Raw genomic sequence first — 23824 nt, 5'->3', positions numbered from 1 at the left:
CTACAATGCTATCAGTATGTGAACTTCTCACCTGAAGCTGGGTCACGTTTCTTCAAAATAGTAGGGCCCACCCTGCTACAGCCCAATTCAGCCAAGCTACACCAGCTTTGCTGACAGGAAAATAGAAGCATCAAGGATTTTATAAACCGAAGCATTACCATAGTTTACTAACGGAAGACAGTAAACAGCACCAAGGAGCCCTTAATAGGGTTGCCCTGTTGCCAAACAAAACAGGTTTTTCTAAGAAACTAGACTTTAAAAGGAAGCCACACAAAGAGCAGAGATTTCTAACAGGATTTACAGACCACAGCCATCCCAGCAAACAAAGCAATGAAGAACATAGTTTCTCAGTCATTTGTTACCCTCTTACTCACAAAGAAAGGATTTTCACATGAAATAGTGAGATGGGGTGAACAGTTACACAGGCTACCACTCCAGAGATCTTAACACCAGGCTACCCTTCCAGGTCTACACTTGCAGCTCCTTGTTCCTGCCTTGTGCCATCCCCAGAGGTGCGACTGCCCACAAAACCAGCATACATTCAAAATTCAGTTTGAGAGGACTCAGACATGTAGACTGAATCCATATAAAACTGGGTTATAAAAGGCACTCCATGTAATTTTACCCAGCCCTTTATGCAAGTAAACCCAGCTACAGCACAGCACTGCTTCCTAAATGACATTCAGCCCAGTATCACTGCAGACCCTTCTACTAATTTATATGAAAACCTAAGTATTAGATAAATTTATGACCCTGTCATCGCTGCCTTCCACCAGATGGTCATTACAGAAGTTTCTGTGTCCCGTGGCATCAGCACTTCACTTTCGTAGAGCAAGACAGACAGTACAATAGCTGCTGACAGCTGCAGCGGCACAAGCACCCTCGTGCAGAAGTACCATGGTCCCCAATGTAGCTGTGCAGACAAAGCAGGATGTTCAAGCAGCACAGAGCACACAAGCCCTTTGCAAAAGGCTGATTCCAGAAATTGCCCTGGGGAAGCACACCAGTATAAACAACAGTGCCTCTTCTAACTCCAACCAGTACCAGCAAGAAGAAAAGTCCTGCCCTGTGACAGGGCTGGAGCGCACACTCATCACTGGAAGAGCTTGGAAGCAAGAATCAAAGAGGCCACCTTGTGTCAGAATGTTCTCCAATACCGGCACGTGGGACTTGTTATGCGTAATCAGTGGCCAGTACTAATTAGAGATGAAAAAACTCAAATATATCTTGATATCCAGAAGACAGGACTTTGTCATTCAGATGTCCAAGCCACTCAGCAGGGTCCCTTTCAGAAACCTTCCCATTGCTGTACTTCAGGCCAGACTCCATCAACAGCTGCAGGTCAGAGCTTCTTTTTCTACCATGTTATTTACCTACTTCCCTTAATACCTAACGAGTAGTTTTCTGCCATTGCCAATATTTTTGTATCATAAATTACTTGTGTATTTAAATTTATCTGCTGGCAAACAGACTTAAAATTCTACCAAATTCTTAGTTGAGGAAGCACTTAGTCTAGCTTGTTATTGCTTTAGCCTCAAACTATATGCTCATGGAGGTGTTTTGCACTCTTGACACCATAATGAAGTTGGATGAGAAATTATATCTGCTGAGATATTTTAGGAAGTGCAAAGTGCCAAAACGTTACCCCAGAGGGCAAGATCTGAAGGATACATGAGCTTCCAAAAATATCTGAGCTCCCAGAGCTGTGTTTCTTGGGTCATACAAAGCAGTGGTCTACCACAAACATACACTATCAAGAACCTCGCAGTAGATATATGAATTATGCTTAGAGAATGAAAAGGATCACATTACCTCCATTAAAATCCAATCTTTTTAAAAAAAATGTAATTTCGACACCTCTAATAAACAAAGTTATTAATAACTTCATTAACTGAAAGTTACTAAATGTGACAAAATGGTCACCTTTTATACAAACCAGCCATACGTTATTACTGCTGTAGCTGATAATGCGTAAAAACCCTTTATCAGCTGGGCTGATTATGTTCTCCACCAGAAGCATTTAACAGCCTTCAATTAGTAGTCATATAGTGAGCATGTTTTAAAGAAGGCAGTAGCTTCCTCTGAAGCCAGAGCCTGAGAGAATGCACACCCTACACTGTGCTATCCCACCTTCATCTGCAATTGTCATCAATATAGTCCTTATCTTTATGTTACGCTATCTCCTTTATTAAAAATAGTTGAAGATTCTTGAGCAAAGAGCATTTCATCATGGTAAATCCTGAGAAACATCAATTCTTACTCCTCATACTGTTGCTCTCATAACGGATAAGGATTTAGTGCACTGACACCCATATGAACTCTTTGCTTGTTTTTGTGGGAGCAATTCACGATTCAGCTTGAGAACAGATGGATTTACCTCCTGCAGGCACTCAAACCCAACCTCCACCTTCTTCAGGAGACTCTGAAGTTCATCTGACACTGAAGTCCCAAAACTGACCAAAGTATTCCAGCCAATTTTATACTGGGAGGAAAGCTGCTTCTTGAAGCCTAAGAGGGAAGGACTGAAGCTATCAGCCATGAGGTGCAAGTACAGACACTACCACAGCACCAAGCCGAAAGGGCTGGAAAGATCCTGAGGGGAACAGTAAAAAGGCAGGGGACAGCCCACCAGCAGTTAAAGAGAAGACCATTGCCACCATGTCAAAGTCCTTACACACACTAGGCCAAAGAATGTCCCTCAGAAGCTGGATAGTAAGACTTTGAAAAGAGTTCCTAACTTGTTTTCAACACTGATGGCAACTCCTCCACTCCCTGGTAAGTTGTTTCATTGCATTAAATTAGTTTAAATTACTAAGAATTTTTCTCCCATTTCAAGGTTAATTGTGTTAAATCCTAGCTTCCAACTGGAAAATCTTATTATGACTATAAACAAGACCTAACCCCCTTATTAGCAAGTATCAACCATGCATAAGCACCTGTACAGAACAGACCTGTCATCTCCCAACCTCTCGAAGAAGCTGAATAAATCACATACCCGACATCTTACATGGCTAAAAAGCCACTCATCTTCCCAAGCCCTAGATTATTATTTTTTTTTGGTCCTAAACTGATCTCAGAACTGAACAAAATTAGGCAGCCACTGACTTTTCAACTTTAAACATGAGCAAAATCACATCCCTCCTGCAGTCCAATACCCACTTTTGAGTTGCTGAAGCAACTATCTTCAATGATCACTGGAGTACTCCCCTAAATCAGTGTTTTCCAAAGAAAACTCTCCATCCTACAAGCACAGCCTGGTTCCCACATATTCAGTACTCTGCACTGAGCTGCATCGAACACTTTTTTGCTGGATTTGTCATCAGTTAACCAGGCGTTTCAAGTAATTCTCTAACAGTAACCTTATCTTTCTGTTTCCTCCTCCTCAAATAGTTTTTTAACCATAAACCTTACTGTCAAGATTTTAATAGTATTGTCTCCATGGGTTGATGCAGATACTGAACAGGACTGCAACTGAAACAGATCCCTGGGGAAACTGACACTGACATCTCCCCAACATACTACTTTCTATTAGCAGGCACTGAAGACTTTTTTAATCCCTCTAATGTGTGCTATGTTTGAGGTAAATATTTTTTTTCTTAAAAATCAACATTGGTCACTTGGACGAATTCGTTGGTTGAGCAATGTTCAACTATTATCAGCATTGCTTTGTACAATCTTGTCAAAATGCAGACAAATAATGCCTTGTGTAAGATAATATACATCTTACAAAGTCATTCTGAATAGATATTAAACCATTTCTTCATATTCTGATTTTTTAAAAACTATCCTAAATTCTTTTTATCTTAAGGATCAACATACGGATAGATAGTTCGTAGCTCTTTGGGTCATCCCCCTCAATTTTTTCAATAGTGAAACCTGGTGGGCTGCGTTGCAGCCTTCTGCAACTCCCCTAGCTTACAAGAACTGGCTAAAAATTAACATTAATGAATAAAAGAGTTCCTTGCTTTGGCTATTATCTTTGGATGTACCTTATCTAGATCTACTGTTTTTTAAATATTAGCAAACACTGTCTCAACCTCCTTTGTTATACAGAAAACCAGATATGGTACAAATATCTCCTCTTAAATCATAAACACAGCAAGTTTGTGGTTTGTGGTTGGTTTTTCTGTTTGGTTTTTGTTTGTTTGTTTTGTTTTAGTTTGCAGGGTTTTTTCAAGAGAGAACACAACTGTTCCGAATTTTGTATTGTACCTACACCTAGACCCTTTCTGTTTGCATATAAAAAAAATATATGCGTCCTCCTCTGAACCTGCATCACCAATATCTCCATGATTAGCACAGTTCCTTTCTCACCTGCTTCATTTAAGTTTGCAATTATATTTGCTGCCATTTATTTCCTCCTCCTCCTCTTCTTCCCCGTTTAATGTACAGAATGCTTGAGGTTTTATTAACACCGTTTCATCAACTGTGGAATCATGCCTTTTTGGCTATCAGTATGATTTTGTTGAATACTTTAGTTTCCAGTAACACTTCCCTTCTACAGGTACCTTCCCAGACAGTTATCCTGCCAATTGTTTAAACTCAAAGAAACAGACTCTTCTAAAGCTCCTTATATTACTGCCTGATGCCATATTCTGTTTGCGCAAAGCAAATACAGACAAATAACAATCACTGGTACCTAGGCAACCGTGGGATTTCAGGTCAGCTATTAACTCTTCTTTATCTGCTAGAACAAGGTCAACTATTGATTTATTCCACAGTGGGTGCAGAGCTGTGTGCATTAAAAAATGACCTATTCCTTCTAGAAGCTTTCTGGAAGTCTTTTTACTGGTATCATGAAATGTCAAGTAAATATTACCTGTTTTAAACAGCCTATTTTATTTGCCTCCCTATAAGAAGCATATACATAAGGAAATGTTTGTTCCATTCCTGAGGATATCTCGGGGATCTGTTGGAAACACACAGTAGGCAAGAGATGGTTTGAAACTCAATTTGAATTTGTCAGGAAATCCTTATGTCTGCAGCTCTCTCAAACTATGAAGGTTTAGAAAGCATTATGTAATATCCATTTAATCACACATGGGACAACATGTCTGAAGACCACCTCTGCTCAAATCTGGATGAAAGCATTAGCTAACGTTCTGTGCCCCAGGACTGGGCTGACCTCTCACATGCTGTTCCATCCTCAGGGGACTTCTTTACTCCCTCCCTAGCATCACATTTATTTCTTCCTCCATGGCTTTGCTGTCTACCCAATTCCTCTCTTTGTACAGTAGCTTGAGAAAATCACTCCAGGCAAGGATTTTGAGTCTCTCAGATATGACGTTGAGGAGATGTGACCTGACATACAGAAGGGAGAGGGAGAAGATGGGGGTTACAGGCTAGCCACAGCTGAAGACTCAGACAACCACGAGTCCCCTGTAGGAGAAAGGGTAGGTTTCAAGTGAGTCACCCAAGGGAAAGCATCCTGATCCTGAAAAAGAAATAGGAGCAAGGAGGATTCAGAGAGAAACGTGCTCCTGCTTGAGGCTCTGAGCATGCTGAGAGAAGCAGCACTGAGAGAAAAACAGATGTGCAAGAACCATTGATTATTTCCTTGGCAAAGAGCAAAGTTTTCTATTACAGGAAAATGGCACATGGGAGGTTTTTGTGCTCCAAAAGATGAATACTCTTCTAGTAGGCATACCTCTCAGCAAACACAAGGCCAGGTGAACTAGCAAAAGGTTTTATAGGCAATATGTCATTTACTCCACTTAAAAATCACACCACTATGCTAGAACTTCAGATTATGTTTAGGGAGAAAAAAAAAACAACCAACAAACAAATAACGAATAACTTGAGGAACAACCAGAAACTAACTCATATAGCATATCTCCACACCCCTTCTATGTACAAATGGCACTATATGGGCACAAAAAAGGATAGAAAACTTTAATGCAAGCAGTTAGGCTTCATTTTCCACAAGTCACTTCTCAGGCCAGCAGTTCATTCAAATTGCCTGGGTCTCCCCATCGGCAAAGCAGAGGTGAGAATCACCAGGACAGCGATGTTCTTGTCACTTCCGTATCATACACGTCCCCCACACCAGGAGCACAGGGAGGAACAGCATCAAGGTGAAAGAGTGTGGAAGGGGCCAGGTGTCAAGGCAAGCACCGGTCCCACGGGAAGGGGCAGAAACAACGTGGAACAATTTACGTAAGCGATGCAGCTCCCAGGAGAGGGCAGCAGCAGTAGCACAGAGCAGGACGTGCTAAATACAGATTGTAGCAGGTGGTCCAAGAACTGGCTGTGATTTCAGCAACCAGTTTCTCCAAACCGGATGGAACTGCCTACTGCACAGCCCTGCAGCAGCAAAAAGCAAGCTAAAAAACACAAAAGCAGAACAGGCGACCGAGAAGATTCAGCAATCACAGATTGCCAGGAGATGAGTTTCATGCTGAAAACACACCCACAGATGTCAAGAGTGTGACAATTTAACGTATGAACAATGCAGAAGCAAACCCAGGCTTCTTGCAACAGAATCACAGAATCTTAATTTTACCTGGAACCTACTTCCAGAGGTCATTTAGTGCAACCCCTGCTCAAAGCAGGTCTATAGAGATTCTGATGGGCCAGGCTGTGTCCAGTCAAGTCAAATACCTTCAAGGATGGAGGTTTCACAACCTCTCTGGGCAGCACGTTCCACTATTTAACTACCCTCATAGAAAAAAAAAATAAAATCCTGATACCTAATAGAAATTTCTCATGTTCTAACTTGGGTTTGTTGTCTCTCATCTCATCATTACACACAACCACAAAGAATCTGGCTACATCATCTCCATATCCTCTGATTAGGTAGTTGCAGACAACAAAAATATCCCCCCTCTGCCTCCTCTTTTCGAAGCTCAATAGGCCCAGCCTTCAGACTCCGCTCACATGCCACATTGTCCACTCCCCTGACAATCTTAGTGGTGCCCCCCGGGGGCCTGCTCCAGTGTTTCACTTGGATGAAGTGTACTTCTTGTACTGGGGAGCCCACACTCCACACAGTATTACAGATGCAGTCCAACAGCTGTTGAAGACAGGGAAAGGATCACTTCCCTGAGCCTGCTGGCTACCCACTCACACAGACCAGCGTGCAGTTGGTTGCCTTTGCTGCGAGGGCACACTGTTGCTTGTGTTCAATTTGTTGTCCATCAGGACCCCCAGATTTTTTACTGCAGAGCATCTTCCTAGACAACTGGCCCCCAGCCTGTAATGCTTCAGGGGTTATTCCCTCCCACATGGAAGGCTTGAAACTTACTCTTTTTGAGTACTTTAAGATTCCTATCTGCCCATTTGCAGCCCTGCCTTTCTGCATTTTGGCCACTGCTCTCCATTTGGTCTCAGCCACAAAATAGCTTCTTATGGACAGAAAAAGCTTCATGAACAAGGAGCAAAAATCTCTCACAATATATAGCAACTGGGACTCTTGTTGAAGACCATCACTGAAATTTTTATCATTCCTGCACATTTTGCTCACTTTATACTGTCCAAGCTATGAACAGGTAAGCCAAATTCTTCTCTCATTTATAGCAGCCTAAGATTGAAGTCCATGAATTTGACACATTTAAAATACTGTAACACTACTCTATACATGAGAGTGTGTATATGCATGCATACACACTGACACAGATGGCAGTTCGGACCAAGGTATACACTCAAAGCCTAAGATGGCAAAAGGAACTTTAGCTGCGGTCTCTCCTGACTTGAGTCCGCTGCACTGCATCTTAAACAGGCAGCAACTGTTAACTTCATAAGTAGTAAGAAATACTACCATATGATTATATCAACAAGTGAAATATTCCTGATGATGATGACATATAGATAACTTCACCTGAAGGTAAGGTCGCGAAGCATCTAGCTCATTTATCTGTGTTCACATGGAATGAGTCACCTATACTCAAGTGAACAAACTCTTCCTCAAAGACCTTATAAAGCGAATGACGAACAGCGTACAAAGATTAGCTAAGACAAACTATTTGGTCAAAAGAAACAGAATGTGTATCATACACAATGTAAAATACCATCTGACTTGCACTAGCTTTTCCACGTGCAATTGCTAGTTGGCCAATTCCTTGCAGCAATTTTTCATCACCAAAGTGGATCATGAGGAAAGACATAAATATTTCAAAAAGTTTCTAAGCAACTGAAAAACAGTGCTTTGCAAGGGATATATTAAATCAATGTTTAAATCTAGTCTCTACTGGGAAATAATGTGAAGTTTCATTTTGGGTTTTTTTTTTCCAAATCAATTGTTAGGTTACACTGAACATCTTGATATGAACAGTTACAGTTTTCATGTGTATTTACCAGCCGAGGTAAACGCTACCAATTGTCTTAAGTCCTGCAAATATTTTACAGCATGCTGACTAAATTGAGGGGGAAGGGCTTTTTGTTCACATGAATATACCAGCACCACATGTCCCGCCTGTGGGGAGGGAGAATCTGCCATGCCTTAAAAGGCACTGATAACTTACCCCAAACATCTGCCGAAGGTCAGGATCTCGAAAGCGGAAGGGAATGTTAGACACATGAAGTCGTTTTGGAGTGGATTTGCTCTCAGTATTCTCACTGCTCTGTGTCTGTGATTGCTGTCCATCTGTCTGTGCCCCTCCTTCTGTCTGCTGAAATCAGAAAAACAAAAGTGTGTGCACAGATACCACACATATTCCTTTCACATGCTTTGTGCATCCCTTTTTAGGTATTAGTACTACACCTGCAATCTAGCACTTGACAATTATTTTGATAAAGCTAGTAATGCTTAATAATTGATCTGTTGTTCTTCCCCTCCTTTTCCATGAGTAAACAGTAATGAGATCTCAGCCTCCCTCCCCTCATATCAGCTTTTTAGCTTAGTAGATTTGCCTTTGGTTTTCTTAAATTGCTTCTCTCTCTTCACCTGTTCTTCCTCACTTCAGCTGCCACCATATGAAAGCTCTAATGAAGAGGCGGATCTTTCATATCCTGAAGCCAGGAGGTTGTACCACCACTCCAATCTCATGTGGCAGGATGTTCATGAAATCATCAAAATCCCACAGCTGAAGTGGCAGCTCTTCACTGGGCCAATACCAGAAATGCATCCCCAGGCAAAACGGCATCTGCTCTGTCAAGCTCCTTTCAGACAAACATTACCCCAAAAGAAGTTCTATAATTAAATGGTAAAATCCATATACGAACAGCTTACGGATGTCTTTAATTAGCCTTTCTCCTACATTGAAAGGTCAGACCAGGGACAGGAAACAGTCATTACCACCACAGGACTTATAAAAACTCCAGGTGTTACTTTCTGCTACCAATTCTGCAGCTAAAACGAGAGTATTTGTTCCATCGTTTCCAAGCACTGACTGGTACAGCAAAGCCAGATAAAGGGGTGGGCCAGGGGTGCTTGTGCACAGAAAAAGTACAGCAAGAAGGCAGAGGAATAATGGAGACCAGTGTGCCAGAGGAGAGGCCTAACATCCCCGTGGAGATGATGGGCAGAAAAGAAAGGAACAGAACCTCAGCCACTTGTGTTTGGCTTATGCTAAGAACTGGTGAAATCTGAGCACAGCATCAAATATAAAGGCAAGACCCCTGTGCAAAATGGCTTCATGAGAAAGTGGTATTTTTCATACTTTACTCAGAAATATGACCTCAAAACCACAGAACTACAGAACAAAGTAGACTATAAATTGGTTGAGTGTATTGCTCTGTCCCTTTCCAAGAGCAAACACTGACAGGCTGAGGTATTCAAAGAGCACCCACCCACCCACCCAGTCTCTTGCTGCTTACCTCAGCCTCCTAGGAATCATGCTTTGACCACCTGTGTGACGCACTTTGAAGTGTCACTTCATTTCTTTAGATACCAACCTGACTACTTCTTTAACCCATCAAGTGAAAAGAAGTTCTACGAGAAAGCACAGACCCCGTAATCGTCAGGGCCAGCCTTTAGGCACCTTTAAGAATACATGCAGGCCTTAAAAATAAAGGTTTAAGAGTAAAATTGGTTGGTTTTATTCTGCTTTGGGGTTTGTTGTTGGTTGCTTTGGGGTTTTTTTAATCCCTCCCTGTTTTTTCATACACAGTTTATGTACCAAAGAAAAAAAAAAAACCTCAGGGGAGCTGCCCACACTGATGCCCCAGCCACTGATTGGACTTGCTAGACTGCTCTGCATCTCATTCAATACACAACAGTTCACAAATATTTGGAAAGCAGCACCTCTTCACAGATAATGTTGCCAGTTTAGTCTTAAGAGAGCTTCTGGCCAGAAATGTCTCTTGCGGACATGACCTTGAACTTGCACATTGCTTGCTCTTGTCTCAGTGCTTTAGAACCAAACAGTTAGTACTGGGATCTTGTCACGCTGAGTGAAGCGGTGGCAGCTTTCAATTTTATTTTAGTAGGGCTGCACCAGCAGCACAAAATATGTTTGATCTGGTCAATATAAATTAAGCTGTGGTAGTAAGAATGAAGATTCTTCCTTCATAGAGATACTGCCCTGCAAGTACCTCTACTTTCCAGAGCTGTGCAAGTCTCAGGAGAAGCCTAGCAGGAATAAACATTTTTATTTGGCTAAAACTCATCCATCCCTCAAACATCAAATTTTCATGAACCACCTCAGAAACCTCCATTTTATCGTATCTAAAAAGCTGCCTCCTCCTCTCCAAGCTCCCTTCTTCTCCTACCCTCACCCCTATGACAAAATGCATCTCCAAATGTACAGAGAGTGCACCCTAGGGGAAGAATCAATGCAGCTGGCTTGTGATTAAATCACACCATGCTATCTGGTAGTTTATTTTTATGACTCCATCAAAGTACTTTGCTCCTCAGGGCAAATCTGTCCAAGAAGGACAAGACATAGGAGTAGCCTATCCATCACCACTGTACACAACACCTGTGAGTGCTGCAAAATAACTCCCTAAAATCATCAACACTTCTGCTAAAAGGGATCTCTACAATCCATTTTGGAGCCCTGCTAGTGCAATTTGTCACATACAATGTTTTCTATGGCTATGCATGGAATTGGCAAGCGAGCAAACACCCACGCACACAGGTGCAACCTCAAACATATACACTAGTGCATCTTCTGCAGTGTGAATGAGGAAAGGCACAGACTCTGAACAGTGATGACAAAAATGTTTTAGTCTTTAAATTCAAATATAGGTTGCACAGGACTGGATCTGCAGCTTCCACAGGGGCAGAAGCCAGGGAGGTCGTTTGCACTCCTCTCCCATCCATTCATTTGCAGGCAGAGGGCAGAACTCCTTTCTTACCAAGGGTGTGATGCATCATGTACAGTGGCCTGCTCAAAAACACTCACAGCTGTTTCTGCATATGGCAGACTGCTGCTGCCACACAGGAGTCATTTTGTAACACGTGAGATGTGTACAGTAAGACAAATGCTTCAAAGATGAGAAATAATAGAAGGAACATGGGATCTCAGTCCACTCTCACCCTTTTGACTACATAAGAGTCCCCAAATGCTTTTCAGGCTTTCACATACCCTTATTTTTCAGCAGTAGTTTAACATTAAATACCTTTTTTCTCTGGATACTGTAGCTCCCTCATTTCTATTGTCCATGGCCCTAAGGTAAGATTTGAACTTTCAGCTACTATAACATTAGCTCAATACATCTGTCTACTGCCACACATTCAGCTACAACATAAATGAAAGAAATAGTCTCCTCAGATCTTGCTTGCTTTTTTTTTTTTCCTTTCCCCTGTTATAGTTATTCCTTGCCTTAATTCATTAGGAAAGAGATGAAAGGAAGGGCCTGGAGCCTGTTCTCAGGCAGCACATAATGGAGACTGGCAACAGTGCTACCCTGACCAAGCCAGATGATAAAAGCCTGCATTTCACCGAGTGCCCACTCTCCACCCTCAGTCCTTCCCCACACCAAGTTTCAGCTCCTTCCCTCTGGCCTCATGTCAACACTTCACAGCAAAAAGCCAGCCCTCTCCCTTTGCTACAGGCGGCAATTCAGCTCAGAAGGGAGCTAATACATGTTCCCTAGGACTTAATACTTGTCATCAGGCAACACAGAGACATGCTGCGGCAAAGATACCACGTTTAGAAGCAGTATTGGATCCACCTCACCTCCTCAGCATAGTCTGCATAGCATATACTTATGCAGGAGATAATGTCATTCGTGCCTGCACATGCAAGCTTTGAGCTCTGTTCAAGGTCACTGAGAAATGCATCAGAGCTCAGGACACGTGCACTATGTGATTCACTTTTAACTATTTGCTGCCTGTGCCCCCATGCCGGGTCCTCCCTTACACCCACCAGCAGCAAGGAAACCCTAAGCAAGAAGTCAACTGCAAAGAGAAGCATGGATGTATACATGTGCATGTATGCATGTAAAAGGGGAGAAGGACAGCTGGTAACACAAGGGTGTTCTGAAGGGTCTGGGGACAGCTCTACAATCATCTTCCCACCTCCAGACTAGCCTCCTGTCCTAAAGCAGCTGGTGAACAAGTAAAGCTAAGGATTTCTCCTTGGAGGGAGGGAGACAGGGGCTCCAGTGCCACCTGAGCTCTAAGCAGGTCTCCATCTGTATGGCCAGACAGGATGGCCAGGCAGAGGGCTACCTTCCTGACGAGCCAAACACTAATGTGACAGGTCACCACAGAGACTATTAATACCCAGCACATTCTGTTTCCATCTCCCACTTGCTTCTAGAACTGGAACTGCTTCAGGTCCAAGTTATAGAAAAGCAAAAAACATCCCCCCATGTCCTCTCCTCCAGGAAGCAGTCAGTCCAGAATGTTGTGAATCATAATGAGGAGGTTAAGAGTCATAAATCATTGCAAACAAAATATTTACAAAATACAAACTGTAACCAATAACTATATTTAACAGGAGACTTGGGTGGCTTACAAAATGTGGGAGACAGACCACGCTCGCTCCACTGCTTCTAGACCAGTCTTGGTTTGGAGGAAAAAAAAAAAAAAAAAAAAAAAAAGGGAAAGAAAAAGACCTTGTTTGTTGTCAATCAAGAGCTCGAGGAACTGTGTAGAGGCAAGGACTGAAAGCTATGACTGGCAGAAGGCAATCTTCCCACCACAAAGGAGAGTGCAGATGTGGGAAGATCTCTGCAACTTCTAGCGAAGAACCCAAGTCAAAACAGCCTGCCAACCACCAATGAACAGATATCCACTAAGCAGGTTCCATGGAAAAATGAATGAAGAGTTAGGCACTAGACACAAAACCCCTCTCCTGCCCCACCAGAGTCTACCAGAGTAGGACTAAGATCCTACACATCCAAGAGTAAAGAGCACAGGAACCTCTGCTGCTTAACCAACATTTGTTTAGTAGACAGAAGACCACAGGGCTAATAATCACTTTTCAACAGTAGTAAATACAGTTTCAGAGCTCTATCCATACACTTATTTTTCAGAGATGCCAGCAGTGTTATAGCAAAAAAAAAAAAACAAAACCCACAAAACCAAAAACACAACCTGGGCTATACTACAGGCACAATTCACAATGTGTCCAAGCCCTTCATATGCCAAAAACCAGACAAAAAAAACCTGCTAAGGATGTACCAAATAACTTCTACTAGGGCTTTTAACTATTTTCAATATAGTCAGATTAATCTAGTGCGTATTTTTTCTGATTGCTGGTTACCAGTTTTCAGACATACTGAAGCTTAAGTCATTTTGTTCACTTTCCTCACTAAATAAGGATAGAACCACCTGAAGTCAGAACACAAACCAAACATATGAAAGCACATAGGAAGCTTTGCTACCTACCCTGCACAGCAAAGACATCTCTGATGTGTCAGGTAACGTTCTGCATGTAGCGATATTTATGATTGTTTTCCTGAGCAGTATTTTTTCACAGGATTCTTTGGTGGGTTTTTTACTTTTTTTTTCCCCCCTTTTTTTCTTTCAATAAAGTGGTGAAATGAAGCCCCCTGAAGGGCCTGCTCTTCTGGGCAAAACGTCAAACCCTTTGTGAGCAGTTCCAGCTCATTCCTCCAAATACAGGGGTGCCCTGACATGGTGAAGGAGGCAGCAAGACTTCCCAATCTAGTGGTCACCCCTGGACTGCTCCATTGACAGTGGCAGAACAACAGCCACACAGTGACAAACAAATCCATCCAATACACTATCTTCTTTCTGACAGCAGCCAAATCTGTGGCATCTGTGGAAGAACATATGAACAGGGCAAATGTTCCATGATATTTCTCTAGCACAGCCTCCAGCAAACTTAGCCAGTTGATGTCTTGACTTCCACAGCATCCTGTGGACAAGAGTTCCAATGCTAAATTCCTCATTTTGTGGAAAAAAAACAAGAAACAAAAACTTTTTTTCCCCATACATGGCACCCAATTATTTCCCCGAGTGCATTCTAGTAAATGAAAATGGGAAAGTTCCCTATTTTATTTCCCATACCATTCAATATTCTATGTACTCATCATATGCCTTCATTCCTGTCAGGTCTTTTCTTAAGTGAAGATTTCATTTCTTCTCATAAAGAACCTGCTACATCCCTTTCATCACCACTATTAGCCTTCCCTGTGCTACTTCTGCGTATGTCTCAAAGGTTACAGCAGATCTAGAAGTACCACAGCTGTATACTCTAACATAATGACATTTGTTGATTTATTTCCTATTTCTCTTTCAAAATCATTTTTAAATCTGCCTCACTAGACAAGTCTGCAAGTGCTGACAATAATCTGCCTCATACTCAAAATCATAAAATAATCTGTTTCATACTCAAAGCAAATTCCTGATGTTAAATGTCAGTTTGCTACCTCAAGACAGCAATTTCCAGGCTGAGGTGGCCAATCAGCGCTAGCTACTTACTTGAAACTAGCTCTTCCTTGTGTTTACCTGCTCAGCAGTATCAAAAGATAAGTGAGGATATTCATTAAACATGTTCCTCACCTGAAATACTTCACACGAACAATTGCTTTAATTACTGAAGTGATGAAAAATAATTACAGAGAAAAATTCTGCAATCTCAGACTATGCAAAAAATATCTAAGGGGAAGTCATCATTATAACGTCACCCATGTGTTACAAAAGTCAGTTGAGGAACCCTTGGTGCTGTTGGCTCCCTTCTTTCCAAACCCTCGCTGGATGTGTGGGGCACAGCCAGATTATCGAGCAGCTTCCCTACTCACTTCTGAACACAACACATAAGGGTTCCCCACCACAGAAGCATCTTCTTTAAGAAATCAGAAAGGCAATATCCCTTTGTGATATAGCAGATCAGCTGAATATGTTTCAGTACAGCTCATCCAGAGGCCAAGATACATGATGCTCTGTAATTAAATAATGCTTTATATTGGTTCATTGACAACATAACACCAAGGCGACAGCACCTGCCATTTTCACACAAAGTAATTTACATAAACTTATTCCTCTACTTCCATACCTCCAGCTGCATTCCATAATTTATACAGACACACAAATTCTTCCCTCTGACATTAACAAGAGAAACGAGTTGAATAATCAGCTCAGAGTATTAAGTTCATTGCATTTACTATCAAGCAAGCTTTTTTAGTTCAGCGGATGATTAATCTTCCCTCTGCAGGTAGAGTACCAGGAGATGCAGAGAACTGACAGTTGCTCTCTGCTTCTGGCCATGCACTCCATACGCTTACCTTGCAACAACAGCATTTGCTGGATCCTTCCAAGAGCTGCTCTAATTCATTAACCCAGCAAAAGAACTGGACAGCCTTCTGCCAGGTCAGTGAATTAAAGTAGCTCATGTTAAGGAATGCCAGAGCCAGTAAACAGGAGCGGGAGTTAGTGCTTGGAGCCAGAGCTCTCCTTTCTGACAGCAGTGAAATCTTCAGATCAGATCAGCTGCCAGAGGTATTGCAGCCTAATTAGCATCTCCACTTGCAGCTATCTGTGCTGGGTGTCTCCATTAGGGATAAGAGCACTAATGTAAACCAAGAAGGGGGAAGGGGAAAGAAACCAGGCGACCCAGCACCATAAAAAGTGAAATGCAGAGCGTCAACAGTTTAAGAGACAGGCTACAACAGGCAGACCAAGTAGGCCAAATATGGTCTGGTACCTCAGCCTATTTTTAATCCAGGTCTTTCAGCTGTGCTTTGGGACAGTATCAAAGAGAAAGGACAGATGCTTGGAGATGAAGGCTGGGAGACCCACATGCCAGGCAAGAAACAAAGCCCCGCAGATGAGACTTGATCCGAAAATAAAAGATTCCAAAATATTAAGCTCTTTGTATTACACCACCTATTGTGCCAATTTCTTTTCCATGCCCTTGCTTTGAGAGCTTTGAATGCTTTCCACTACACTCAGACTTCTAGAACCAAGCTCATCCTTAGCTGATGACACCAACTAGTCATTCCCCTTTGCTCAGGGCTTTTAGACTGCATAGGAAGGCATGGACTTTGACTTCAGGTTTTGGGTTTTTTTTTGTTTTGTTTTGGTTGTTTGTTTTTTTTTACTTAAGTTCACTGCTGATGTTTGACCTCAGGCTTCCAGACCAATGTCTACAAACACAGACACCACCATTAATCCCAAATCATTCAATCTGACTTGTCTACCACAATCTGCCAAGTTTTTATGAAAAGATGCTCCCACTCAATGTGTTAGGGACCCTGTATTAGACCCCATTACATTGCTGCATAACATCTTTCTTACCAACCAGATAACCAGATTCTCTGTTACTTCTGCAGTTATCCTAAAGGCTACCAGCCTAAGCACACCTTTCATACCTCTCTCTATCCTCCCAACTGGACCAAGAACAAGCCTTGTTCTTAAAAGCAAGGAGAGACCTTATCCGTCTGACTGAAGGAATTCCTGAACCATCCCACAGGAGCACAGGCTTCGAGTCAGCAGCTAAAAAATCCACCGGCTGTTCGGTCTGGAGTATCACCTTCACACACGTGATGGCAGCTGCACTTGTCAGTCACATAATGGGAGGGAAGGATCATACATCACCTGCGACAACTTTTTGCTCTATTAAAGTTGTTTGAGCAAGACAACAAAACAGTGAAAGGAAAAGATGCCTTAAAGCGTAGCAGTCTAGTCCACATGGACTGAACATGTGTATCAAACAAGCAACACCAGCGTGTGATGGACAAGATGCTTGACATTTCACCTTGAACAACTACAGCTAATAACAGACCCATTCTGCTGTATTTTAATAGCATGCTTGAGCCCGAGTAACTACTGAGTCTTCTTCCTTCCCCTAGTTCCTACACCATTAATCAGTACACTGAGAAGAAAAAAAAGTTACAAGCAATTACATCCCAAGGCAGCCCACAGAATCAAAATAACTTCATACAGAAGAAGTCCTAGACAGAAAGACAAAGGGAGTCAGAAAATCCAAGACCTGCGCCTGTGAAAGTCTGGCATGTGAAAGGCCCTTGGCCGAGGTGCCTTCCCCCTCCCCCTGGATTTCTTCATGTGCCACCATCTGGATGCTCTGGGTTTGATCATCCCAACCATAGCAGCAGCAGCAACTTGCTCATCTGCGCCCTTACCCTCTCCCAGCAAGCTGCGGTCTGCAAAGCCTGACTCTGCACGCTCAGCTCGCACATCTTTAACCATGTCAAATGGTCAGGCCAGACATGCCCACCTGTTCCCAACAGCCAGTACAAGCCTTAGGTGTTATCCAGCCTGTTTCTCAGATAACCCCTGCCAGTCAGGCTCCCTCTGCAGCTTCCTGGCAACACTGCTGCCTCCCAGCAGTCTCCCAGCAACGCTCCCTCCAGCACAGATGGGCTCCCAGTCCCTCCCCACAAGCTAGCCAGCCTCCTCGCAAGCTGTGGGCTCCAAGGAGCCGGCATTAGTTGACAAAACACAGAGCCTGGCCCTGCAGCACCACAGGGATGGCTCCTAATATGGAAGAAGAGCAGGAGGGCTGGCAAAAGTTTACATCCAAGGTCAAGGCTTACATCGGTTCCATTAAAAAGGAACACTCTTAAGCTCTGGGCAAGGATGGAAACAGCTAAAATACACGGGGAAAATCACTGCCCTGTTTTATTTCCCATTTCCAGCTTTCCCAACAAACCAACAGTTCTCAAGATAGCTGTTTGCTGGAGATGGGCAACCCAGATCTTATGGGTTGGAACGACACTGGACGATCTTGCACTAAAATGACAACTTGCATTTCGGCACACCGCACCAGCTGTAAGTTTTATTCCCAGCCTGATCTCCTCATCTACATTTGTGTTTGCCAAGTAAGGCACCTGAAGTTCCTTTTACAGACTTATTAATGTACTTTACAGGATCTGTAGTCTTTTTCTTCTTCAAGATGCTGAAGTTGTGGTGCTCCCAACATGAACTCAAAGATACCTTACGAAAGTCATAACCGGTGGTGTCAACCATGCAGCCACTGCCCACTGCAGAAAAAGCAGAGGCACACACTGGGAACCATACACACTCAAGCTGGCACTATCAGTTCTTCCAATCGTTGGCAGTGAATTCAGTCAGTACTTAGAGGGGGGGAAAAATAATCTCTATGAGCCAAACGCCCAACTACAAGTAAAACTGAAAGCATTAACAGATTAAATCCGCCCCTGAGCAACGAAGGCTCTCACCATAAGGCTCTTTATTAGGAAGTTAAGTCTTAACAAGTGGCTTAAGGGGTGGATAAAGCTTTTCCTGGGATAATCTGCCAGCATGTTGCCCAGTGCCAATCCCAGGCCATAAGAAGAAGAAAGTAAAAAAATATAAGAAGGTAAAAATCTTTGTTTGGCAAATGGATGTCCAGTAGTTGACAGGTTCTCTCCTATCTTTGCCCCACGATGCTCCCTACCATATTTAGAAAGTCAAAGAAAAGTATTTTTCTACTCTGCTAGCTTCCTGAAAACAAAACCACATTGAGATTACACCTACAATGCATGCACTCACCTTAATCCTTTGCACTGTCAACCTTCTAGAATTTGTCTCCATCACATTCATTTGAACTGTCCACCAATTAACACAAAGTAATTAACACTTTTGTAAAGAACTGCCCTGGGACAATGCCACCACGATCCCAAGTGCTACTGCTCTTTGCAGACACCAATACATGAGGGGAACAAGCACAAGGGGAAAGACAGGAACCTAGTAACAGAAGGTCAAAAGCTACTATTTGCTTATAATTCTTTCCTTTTCAAGTCCACTGCAGATTTGCTGCATACTTAAGAAACAGACAGCAATCTAATCGATGGCTGCTTTTCCCCAAAGCACTTTGCTGCTCTTCTGGCTCTGCACCCTTTTGCACTTACTGCAAGAGATCCGTTCTGCGTGCTGGCCGTGTTCGTGCTCTGCTCTCCATGCGGTTGCGTGCTTCCGTAGAGCGTCAGATTGTGCTCGCTGGTCTGGCCTGCATAGTCCTGAGTGTGTGGCACCCCATACTCTGTGGGAATCCCGTTCTGTGGGGGTGGCGGAAATGGGATTGTGGTGAATGGCTGCACCATTGCATCAGGAGTTGCTGCTGGCTCCTGGTTACCCTAAAGAAAACAAAAAGGAGAAGACAGCTTTATACTACAGAAGACAGATCAAAACATCGGCCTGAGAAATGATATACAAGCACACACGTGTTCATGTGAAAATCCCACCCACCACCACCATAATACTGCACAGTCTTCTATTCTCTTTGCTATCAAGAGGAGCATGCCTCACTCCTCTGAGCCATGACACTGTTTTCTTCATCTTTTTTGGGCAACATTCTGACTACCAGATGGTATACAGAGAATGAATTATGAGGCTTGCAAACTGCATACCCCTGTAATTGCACACAAGGCTTTACGCACAGTAAGGCATTATTTTAGAAGGCAGAAGAGGCACTGAAACATTAGAACGGAGAAGGAACCAAAGGTAGAAGAGCAGGGTTCTTTAATATCCCTTAAAGTATCATATCTGGGTCTACCTCTTCCAGCCTGACCCTCACGGCTCTGCACACAAGCACACACGTTGTTGGTTCAGAGCGCACTTCTCTGCTGTGTTAGAAGTAACAGAAAAGAAGTACGCTTTTTAAAACCCACCTGTGCAGCAGCCCCCTCCCGTGCTCTGGCAGCACTGTGTACAGAGCATGGGTGCAGGCATCAGTTGCTGGAATATCCCAATTGCTTCTTTCTAGCTGTACAGAAGGCACCGAGGAGCTGTGAGGAACCGAGCTGAGACCACAAGCCTGGAGCACACTCACTCTCTCCCAGTCTTGAGCATCACTACCATCACACAAGGCATTAATTACCCACTCCCCCCCTAAGCTTAGGGCATCCCACAGGACCTCAGTGCTAGGACAGTGGACATTTTAGCAGTTTTTAGCACTGCCTTAGATGTAGTTGACACCAACCAGATGACTCAGAAACAGGCAGCTGGCTAGGCAAAAGGTATCCCCAAAAGATAATAAAAATGCTACCCCACCATGTCTGAAAACCACCAGAAGCAAACACAAAAGGATGCAGACCTGCCTGGATCTCACCAAGGGGGAAGCAGGGAGCTGCATTCAGCCACCTGGGGCAAAGGAGAACAGCCTTGACATTGAAGCCCAACCCTGGGAAGACCAGGCTGCTGCACTGCTCCTACTGCTTCCACCACCGCAGCAGAAAAAAAAAAATCCACAGAAAAGATTTATGATAGGAGGGCTGTTTGATTTATGTGTGTGTCAACAGACTAATCCTGATTTTAAATTTTGGCTGCTGTTCCAGCCCTGGGTCCTCCCCCACAAAGCCTGGGGGTGCTCGAGCCTGTTCTGACACCAGCATGCTTAAATCAATGGAGTCAAAGTGAAGCAGACCTTATCCCGCGGATAGGAAAGGCACAGTGGGAATTATCAAGTAGCCTTTCAGCAGAGAGTGTGCAGGGGCTGACGGACCTCCAGTGAAGCTGGACAAACCTTTCAGTCCCTTTATCAGCCTACCTGCAGCGTTCCCTTCTGGGCGAAGGAAACAATGATAAACGCAGTGCACCTCCAGCCAGCACCAGGTCATTCAGACACTGGCTGAATCCCAAATCTGCTCTGACATTGGGTCTAGCTGGTCTGCCTCCCCTGGGGCCACGTGGCCACATGCTCCCGCAGCTGGGGAGAAGGAGAGGGAAGGGCATTCAATACCACTTAGCGGAGCTGAACTGCAGCCTTGGCCCGTGCTGAACGATGGACAGTTTCATTAACTAAAATCCAGCCACTGCAAAGCCTTGCTGCCTGCAGAAACACAAAACTCCGCGCCTTTATCTGAGAAAGAAAACCAGGCAAGCATGCCAGCCACAGCCAGTGCTCGGTTCCTCGCTCGCACTCCCCCAAGCAGCTGCAGCCCCGCATCGCATGCCAGCAAGCTCTGCGGAGGTTTCTCACACACAGCACATTTTCTGAAATCTGGGGGGTGGGGTCGAGTCCCCCCAAAAAGGAGGGAAGCTCCAGCAGTCTTCCATTTCTGCTCACTCATTGCCATTCTCAGCTTCAAAGCAAGGAGCTTCTGACTCAACCTAAGCCATCATCAAGATCTGCAGGGTGATTTTCACAAATGGGAGGGAGGAGAGGCTGAATGATGGCTATCCCACCGCAAACCAGGTATCAGCAGCCCCGTTGCTCACGTACTGTGATTATTTATCCTGTCACAACAGCTCCACTCTGTCCACTTACTGCCTCCTTTTCAAGCTCTTTTGCTTACAATATTTCAATATATCCAATTGTCTATGTGTTTCCATACAGGCCACATTGTCTGCCCCTTCCTTCTGTTTAAAATAGGAGCTAAAATGAAACTTACTTATTTTTAAGTTTCAAAAATTGGTAGGGTAATGCCAAGAAAGATACAGTAGCAGAAACTATTTCCAGTTTTCTCAGAACAAGCTAGATTTATAAGCTGGTAGTACCCAGGATAGGAGGAAGAGAATGCTAATTAGCTACAAACAAAACCTATTCTGCCATCCTCTCAACAGAGCAGGGCTGCTCCCCAAAGGACACACTCCAGTGTTTTGTTTAATCTCTCTTAGACTACTTAAAATGCTAGCCCACAAACCTTATATAATGTTATTTCAAATATTTTCACCCCTCAGTTAATACTGTTCCTTCCAGTTTAAATGCATTTCAACCTTTTAAATATTTTCTCTCCCTTCTTCAATTATCTACAAATGTTTGAAAGATGAAAAATGTTCTCTCTTCTGTTGCTTGTGGCATTTTGATAATACATACTTATTTTGAGCTTAATCACACCTTGCAAGCCAAAATAACCCGGTAACTTTATTACTTCTGGGATTTCTCGGGCAGAATGAAATGCTGTTAATACCACTGTCATACACACACATCCCCCAATCACACTAACAGGCAAAACCCGTATCTTTTGTTACAAATGTATCCTTACTTTAATGCCTCAGGTTATCTGTAGATCTATCACCATTATGCTTGTCCAGGTTTCATCGTCTCATGGATTATCTATATCAAATTATTTTTCTCTTGATATCATTATGTACAAGTTTCCCATTTGACTTTTTTTTTGTAATTTTAATTTCCTTTGATGCTTTAGAATTACTTTTTTTCCTGTTTCCACTAGTGTCTACAGAAAAGGACTCCCGATGAGATCTCTGCAGGTTTCACGACTTATTGATAGCCTCCAAACCCAGAGGAGATTCTACTACTTCTGTTATTCTACCAAATTTCAACATTTACACAACACTTCATATTTGCAAGAACTAACAGAGCAAAAAAACCCCAAAATCCATTTATCTTCAAACATTGAACCTGAACTCCTTTCCCTACTTCTAACCCACCAGGGAAAATCTGCAGAGGCACTGCTTTTCCCACTTCTCAGGAAGGTACAAAAAGCATGGAGAAACTCCCAAACTTCCTGGTGAAGGTACATACGTAGGAAGAAAGACTCAGCTGAAAGTATTTGCTACCCAATCTTGACAACATACCTCACAGCACTGCTAGTCCTGTCTGTTTTAGCTCAATAAGTTACCTTAAACATTTACACAAATGCAACAACAGAGATGGGTATGTCCAAGAGTGGTCACCATCCCCAAACACACACAAGGAAACCATAACAGGACCAGGAAAGCCCAGCTGCAGCTCCCCACAAAAACTACTGCTGTCTTTGACTTGTGTGATGGCATGAAATAAATCTTCAGCGTCTGTCTGCTCCTGAACATTGGTTATCTCAGCCACAATGCATCGTAGCTGGCCGTCTCCAGGAGAGGAGCTTGAGGGACATTTGGCTGCAGGAATAATTTCAGTAGTTCAAGGTTAGCCAGTTCCCTCTGTGAATTTGTGCTGCCATGCATCAACCACACTAGCTGCCATCCCATGCTCACCAAACTGGGAAAGATTCATCAGCACCCAAGCCCTCAGGGCACAACAGGGATGCTGGATACTGTCTGGGCACCCCTTTCAGCCCCCTATTCTCAGCCCTACAAGGGTCCAGTCATGTCCTTGCAGGTGCCAACTTTCTTAAGTCAGGGTTCTGCCTACACAGCTCAGTTCCAACACATCCCACATTTTGTTTAAAAAACAAAGTAGCTAAACCAGTGAAAAATCCCTAATGGGGGCACATTTCTAAGAGTTTACGCAGCTGTAACTTAATTAACAAACTTCATAGCTCCAAGCTAAGCGAAGCAACAGTAAGTAACTGCATGTAGCAGTACCTTGTAGAAGGGTGGGAGCTGGGGACAGTGTCCCAGTGAGGGGGCAACGTGGTCCAGCAAATGCAACACAGGATGAATTCTTTCAGCAGACAGCAGGTGGTGATCCAAGATCACAGCGCTGGAGCACCAAGAGTGAACACCAGAAATGCGCATAAAAGCCTCCTACTTCCAAAGATCAGTCTATTTTGTGAAGGGCTGGTTTTGTTTTGCTCATTAAGAGCAATGGGTATAATTATAGTGATATGAAAGGAGCCTTACAGCAGTGCAGCTCCTGTATTGGTATGCCATAATATGCACAGATAT

The 23824-nt window shown here is 43.3% G+C and overlaps 1 protein-coding gene across 9 annotated transcripts in view; it reads right to left on the bottom strand.

The window, feature by feature from the left end:
- The window catches only part of RBFOX2 (RNA binding fox-1 homolog 2), a 174269-nt gene that overhangs the window by 42532 nt on the left and 107913 nt on the right, over window positions 1-23824 (bottom strand). For all 9 annotated transcript variants that reach the window (XM_056340177.1, XM_056340181.1, XM_056340174.1 and 6 more), the window contains 2 exons: window positions 19168-19392; window positions 8460-8606 (listed from right to left, as the gene is read on the bottom strand). In XM_056340177.1, the coding sequence (XP_056196152.1) occupies window positions 8460-8606; window positions 19168-19392 (372 nt within the window). The remainder of the gene's footprint in view (window positions 1-8459; window positions 8607-19167; window positions 19393-23824) is intronic.

Source organism: Falco biarmicus, chromosome 5 (genome assembly GCF_023638135.1).
Source record: "Falco biarmicus isolate bFalBia1 chromosome 5, bFalBia1.pri, whole genome shotgun sequence".
In the NCBI taxonomy this organism is placed as follows: Eukaryota; Metazoa; Chordata; class Aves; order Falconiformes; family Falconidae; genus Falco; species Falco biarmicus.
This window is presented reverse-complemented; position numbering and strand designations above follow the sequence as displayed.